Source organism: Haematobia irritans, chromosome 3, assembly GCF_050003625.1.
Source record: "Haematobia irritans isolate KBUSLIRL chromosome 3, ASM5000362v1, whole genome shotgun sequence".
Classification (NCBI taxonomy): domain Eukaryota; kingdom Metazoa; phylum Arthropoda; class Insecta; order Diptera; family Muscidae; genus Haematobia; species Haematobia irritans.
Window position 1 is genome coordinate 16,716,249 of NC_134399.1, and position 6,206 is coordinate 16,722,454.

The 6,206-nt window shown below is 36.3% G+C and overlaps 2 protein-coding genes across 3 annotated transcripts; one reads left to right on the top strand and one right to left on the bottom strand.

Annotated features, from left to right (window-relative positions):
* The first annotated feature begins 1,066 nt into the window (after window positions 1–1,066).
* LOC142229115 (host cell factor-like) lies at window positions 1,067–2,835 on the top strand. Its single transcript, XM_075299654.1, has 3 exons — window positions 1,067–1,206; window positions 1,278–1,345; window positions 1,404–2,835. Exons 2-3 carry the CDS (start codon window positions 1,279–1,281, stop codon window positions 2,498–2,500), a joined length of 1,164 nt encoding a protein of 387 aa, XP_075155769.1. The 5' UTR covers window positions 1,067–1,206; window position 1,278; the 3' UTR covers window positions 2,501–2,835.
* On the bottom strand, window positions 2,758–5,505 carry LOC142229114 (histone deacetylase 8-like). 2 transcript variants are annotated; one of them, XM_075299653.1, is made up of 5 exons: window positions 5,324–5,505; window positions 3,895–4,387; window positions 3,646–3,838; window positions 2,961–3,340; window positions 2,758–2,892 (listed from the first exon to the last, which is right to left on the bottom strand). In XM_075299653.1, the coding sequence occupies exons 1-5, from the start codon at window positions 5,399–5,401 to the stop codon at window positions 2,858–2,860; spliced, it is 1,179 nt and encodes a 392-aa protein (XP_075155768.1). In that variant the 5' UTR covers window positions 5,402–5,505; the 3' UTR covers window positions 2,758–2,857. The 2 variants fall into 2 exon arrangements, with proteins under 2 accessions (XP_075155768.1, XP_075155767.1); XM_075299652.1 differs by lacking the exon at window positions 5,324–5,505 and adding an exon at window positions 4,653–5,075.
* Between the last annotated feature and the right edge of the window lie 701 nt (window positions 5,506–6,206).

Below are 6,206 nucleotides of genomic sequence, written 5' to 3' on the forward strand. Positions count from 1 at the left end.
TTTTCTTGTAAAAAATGTGCACTTGTTTGCATTTTGCCCGGAAATGCACTTTTTAGGTTCTTTTCTACAAAAACAGGCAAAAGTGCGAAAAGGTTTCGCATTCTGTTGTGAAAATAGTGCCACGCATAGAGGCAAATTGCGGGCATTTTGAGCACTGCTGACAAAATAGAGTTCTGTGACCCTGCCAATATTTTTTGAATTGGGGGCGCTTCTGGAATTGGAAATCTAGAGGTATTTTGGGACCGTAAATACGTGTGTTGAAAGCCTATACCAAAACATGTATCGGTCCATGTTTTGGTATAGGCTCCATATAGACCGATCCCTCGATTTTACTTCTTGGGTCGGCTAGAAACCATGAATGTAAAATTTTCCAATTTCAGGTCTGTTCCAGTAAATGAATTGCAAAATTTTTTACTCTGTATTTCAATATTGATTCTATCCACAAAAGTAGAACGTTTGGAAACCCCAATAACTATATAGGAGCAAAATAAACCCATCAATTGATTTGCATTCATTGCCATAAAAAAATCTGTCGTCTACCGCCTATTACTATGGTTATATTTATTTTGCCAAAGCTACAGATTTGGCGAAAAGCAATATAATCTAAACTACAAAGAATTATAATTCGAAAATTGAAGTTCCCACTCTGGTGAACAATAAAGTCATTTCATTTTAAACCTTGCAAATGTGCGAACACACAAACCCAATAAGCACGATTTCAAATCGTTACAATTATGTGAGTATATATAAAAGGTAAAACTGACCTGTATGTGTGTGTAAACTCACATTCCCGTGGAGCCTGCTCAAAGGGTGTTGAATATAAGCAGTTTTTCAGTGTTTGAGCATCAACCTCTCAACAAACCGCTTTTAAATTCGCAAATAAATAAAATATCATTTTTTGCCATTATGATACACGAAATTTTGGTACTAAACATTGTGATTTCATCCCTTGTAGGAACGTAATATCAATTTGTTTCGCTTTACGTTACAAACACGCAGTAATTTTATAACGTTAGAAAAAGGGTGTTTACTAATTTTTTGTTTCTTATTCTGTGTCACCCTGTGTAGCGCTCCATTGAGAGTGTTTCATTTCTGCAACAAATTTATGTGGCTTGTGGCTGTAAACAAAATTATTGAAGACAGAATTAAAATTCTTATTAAACTAAGATATTAGTGTGGTATTTTCCAACTGCAAACTCTGACAAAGTAATTATCTTTAGTAATTTTCAAGTTTTATTGTGACCTACAAAAAGTTACTATAATCTCTCACATTGCAGTATGGATGAGACCAAAAATGGAGAACCAATGGATACCGACGAACATACTAACAATGAGAACAAGCAAGGTATATTGATTGTTAAGTACAGTGTGATTTTGAATATATACATTATTTACTATTTTAGCTACAAACGATCAAATGATGGCTACAGAAAATAATCCTTCAGACAACCTGCAACACCAAAGCAGTGCAGGAAGTGAAATGTTGAATAACCATCAAATGGCTGATGCTACCAGCAACACCGCCTCTTCTAATCATTTGCCACTACAAACCCATTCTGACCAATTGGACGCTAATCTTGCAACACTGGCCAATTTGGCGGGGGCAGAGTCGGCCCCCAGTGTCCCTAGTTCTTCCTTACCAACCTCTCAGGCAACTTCAGATTCATCTACATCAACGGCGAACCCACAAACCCCCACTGAAGGAACTTTGACCCCACTAAAACCCACCTCTGCACCTCCTGCTCCAGCTCAACCACCAGCACCCCCCATAGACGAAGAAGATGCTAAATGGCATACAGTAGGCATTTTTCCAAATCTATCCACTACGGTAACCAGTTACATAGACAATACCGTATGGACTTCTGCTGGTCTAAGTTTGAACTCTGATGAAATTCCCGATCTTTCGCAATTTGAGCGTATAAATTTGGAACCAGGTACTGCCTATCGTTTTCGCATTAGAGCTTTAAATTCAGTGGGAGCCAGTGATTGGAGTGAAATAAGCAGTTTTAAAACTTGCTTGCCAGGATTTCCCGGGGCCCCATCAGCAATTAAAATATCCAAATCCTCTGAAGGAGCTCATCTCACCTGGGAACCCCCACCAAGTTGTGTTAGTTCTAATGAAATTGTCGAATATTCAGTTTATTTGGCTGTAAAACCGGGCAAGGAAAAAGAGGCCAAAGCCGGACAAAGAGCTCCAGCCCAATTGGCATTTGTAAGAGTTTATGTGGGAGCTGCAAATCAATGTACAGTTTCGCACAATTCATTATCGGCGGCTCATGTTGATTGCTCCAACAAGCCAGCGATAATATTTCGTATAGCCGCACGTAATGAGAAAGGTTATGGTCCAGCAACCCAAGTTAGGTGGCTGCAAGACCCCGTACAAAATTCATCAGCAAATCCTGGATTAGGTCCGAATAGTCTGCTATCACCAACACGTGTTAAACCCGAGCTAGGTGGAGCCTCGCCAAGTAAACGTTTTAAGGCAGGCACTGGGCGTTAAAAGAAAGCGAACGATGAAAACATAAGAATTCTATTTGACCTAGACACAAAATGTTCCAAGATCTTGTATAGCGAAACATTTTTCATACACTTAAGATAAATAATACAACAGATTATAGCCCCGAGAAAATTACTCTCCTACAGCAGATTCAATATTCACATTTCTTTCCTTTGAACATGACCGGCTATTGTCTCCACTACAAAGTTGAAATTTGTATTTGACATCATCATTAAATTGCAAAAAACAAAAACACAATGTATGTAATATGTTAACATTTAATTATTTTACAATAAAATTAAGCTAAAATAAAATCTAGAAACAACAAACAAAACACATTTGCAAAAATTCTTTCAATTCTTAAACGGGATGGATTTTGTATAACTTGAGGTTATCTGGGATAGAAAGGAAAAAAATAATGTTAGTGGGTATTTTTCCTAAAAAAGCGAGTCACATAGGTTACCTTCCAATAGACAAGCCTGTGTCTCAAGATATTCTTCACTATTTTCATCTCTTAGGGTTGCCATTTTCTCTATAGTTAAACTATAATCTGGTCCATATCTCAGAAAGTTTAAATTATCTGAGGGTATATCATCGTCTAAAGTTTGACCACATATTGCAGCTGTTAACAAACACCAATATCGACTGGCATTTGGAATATTATAACCTCCACCGCCCAGAAATAGGCAAGGAATCTCATAATTTAACACAAACTTAATGCATTCAATTAAATCTTGAGGCACTAAGTTGGTACCACCTAAGGGATCTCCCACTATAACATCTGCTCCACATTGTATTACACAAACACTGGGTTGATAGCTTTTGAAAACAGCAGCAAAAATTCTGGGGAAAAAATTAAAATAAATTTTTATTGAAGGATTTGTTAAAGAGTAATTATCTATCCCGAAAACTGTAAAATATCAGATAAATGGATTTAGGTTTAGATAAAACCCTCTATACATAATATATGTAAGTCGAAAAGATAACATTGTAGTGTTTTTAAATTGGTCCATATCGGTCCATAATGCAATATAACAAATTTGACTTCCAAAACCTCTAGGAGGAGCCTCTTGGGCGGAAATTTTTTGAGCAATGGATGATGGAATATATCAAAATGCCTGCTAACTAATATTAATTATATATTTTACCTTTTGAAATATTTAATATATTTCTCTCCTGTGATGCCTCTTTTATAAGGAAAATTCGCTGTATATCCCATACCAGTGGCATATCCTTTATCTTGCGAGAGACCCGTGCCTGGATAATAGCCACATTCCCATTGATGAAATGATAGACAAAATACTCTTTTGATAGAAGCAAATGCGGACTCAACACCATCACCTAAATTAAAAAGTTAAATTTAATAAAATTATCTACTACTTAATAATTTAACTCACCATGATGATTATCCAAATCCAAATATAATATTCTGCGATAATTTGTTGTCAATACTAAAATACCCAAGACAATATCATTGACATAGCAAAACCCCGCTGCTTTTGTCTTTTGAGCATGATGCCAACCACCACACCAATTTATAATTACATCGGATTTATTTAAACTTTTACATAAAGTTTCGCATGCTGTCATTGTTGCCCCTGCAATGGTGCAAATATAATCCTTAATACCCGACCATGGTGGACAATCATAGGATAAACCATGACAATCAGATAAAATACAATCTTCAGAATCGTTTTCCTCTACATCTCTGAACGAATCGTCAATATTATTTGGACAAGCCTTACTAAAGTCTTCATAGTTTTTCAACTGCTTGACATAGTCCTCAGAATGATAGGCTTTCAGATCTGCAGTGTTTGCTATGGTGGGACGTATTCTTTCCATTTGTGTTAACAGCCCGTAAGATTGAATTAGATTGTGGGTCATGGAAGCCTAGAGGAATGAGAATGAGAAGGATTTGATATTAGAAATAAATGCAAACTATGGATAGCCAGAATGAGGTCTACTGAAGAGTTCCAGCCAAATAACTGAGATAGTAAAGCTTTATAATTATAAGCAATGAGGATGGATTTCGGATTGAATTTCAATAGGCATATTTCTACGCTGCTTCCGGAGACCTTTAGAGCTCTGGATCTCTAAAATCCATTAAAATCGACGACAATTTGTCTAAAGGGATAACGAGATTCTATTCACATACTCTTCCTTTAACAGCTGGATTTCTGTCGGTTTGTGTCAATAAATAATCACTGTAAACATATTTTATGTTCCTCTCCATTATGTTTGAAAAATTCCAATACTAGAAATAAATTCAAACTATGGGTAGCCAGAATGAGGGTCTACTGAAGAGTTCCAGTCAAATAACTGAGATAGTAAAGCTTTGTAAATATAACCAATGTGGATGGATCTCGGATGAATTTCAATAGGCATATTTCTACGCTGCTTCCGGAGACCTTTGGAACTCTGGATTAGTCCTCTAAAATCCATGAAAATCGACGACATTTGTGCAAAGGGATAACGAGATTCTATTCACATACTCTTCCTTTAATATCTGGATTTCTGTCGGCTTGTGTCAATAAATAATCACTGTAAACATATTTTATGTTCCTCTCCATTATGTTTGAAAAATTCCAATACTAGAAATAAATTCAAACTATGGGTAGCCAGAATGTGGGTCTTCTGAAGAGTTCCAGTCAAATAGCTGAGATAGTAAAGCTTTATAAATATAACCAATGTGGATGGATCTCGGACTGAATTTCAATAAGCATATTTCTACGCTGCTTCCGGAGACCTTTGGAGCTCTGGATCTCTAAAATCCATGAAAATCGACGACAATTTGTCCAAAGGGATAACGAGATTCTATTCACATACTCTTCCTTTAACAGCTGGATTTCTGTCGGCTTGTGTCAATAAATAATCACTGTAAACATATTTTATGTTCCTCTCCATTATGTTTTATTTTTATTTATTCATAAACGGCGGGCTTTATAGTGACGTTTCAAGAGGTAAATTTAAACAAAATGTGTAACTCAAGTTCATTTCAAACACAAATTGGAAATGCTTTAAATTCACACATTTATCAAACTCGTAAGAGTTAACCTAAATATGTACGCATTCGCCCAAACTACGTTCACACTACGCTCAAAATCCACATGTTTCGAAGTTGGAAACCTCGTTGATATCTAATTAAAGTGCATTTTGGAATTGTAATGTAAAGTTCGCATAAAAATGGGGGTTTAAGGCCGGTACTCCGTTCGGTTTTCGCGTTGAAACTCCAAACAAAACCAAAAAATGCGAAAAACTAGCAATTTTTTTACTTTTTTGTAGTAACTTGGCGTGGTACAACTTCTCAATAGTGACGGCGCTTTTCCGAGGAGTTTTGGATATCGTATATGACTGTTTTCGACGTAGTGGAGATTCTCAGAAGCGCCCCCAAATTCAAAAAATGTTGGCAGGGATTTGGAAAGTCAAAAATTGTTCACCAATATACCTTTTACAATTTTAAGCGAAATAACTATGTTTTCTGCACTTCATTATCGATTTTATTTAAATAAATTATAAGAAGCTAGTTGCGCTTGGTGTTTCACAAAATATAAAATAGCTCTTGTGACAATACTTTCATGTACATTTCATACTTTTTGATACGCTTCCCCATCACAGTTGGCGATTGTTGTAGTGCCACTTACGAGTCTGCGGTAGCGATGAGGATGAAATGGAACTTTGAAATGCTGACAGGGGATGGGGATAAAATCGA

Coding starts and splice junctions, on each gene's coding strand:
- LOC142229115 (XM_075299654.1), top strand. CDS start 1,279: ATGGATGAGACCAAAAATGGAGAACCAATGGATACCGACGAACATACT. Junction 1,346..1,403: donor TAACAATGAGAACAAGCAAG/GTATATTGATTG, acceptor TTACTATTTTAG/CTACAAACGATCAAATGATG.
- LOC142229114 (XM_075299653.1), bottom strand. CDS start 5,401: ATGGAGAGGAACATAAAATATGTTTACAGTGATTATTTATTGACACAA. Junction 3,341..3,645: donor TATATTAAATATTTCAAAAG/GTAAAATATATA, acceptor TTTTTTCCCCAG/AATTTTTGCTGCTGTTTTCA. Junction 2,893..2,960: donor ACAGGCTTGTCTATTGGAAG/GTAACCTATGTG, acceptor TTTCTATCCCAG/ATAACCTCAAGTTATACAAA.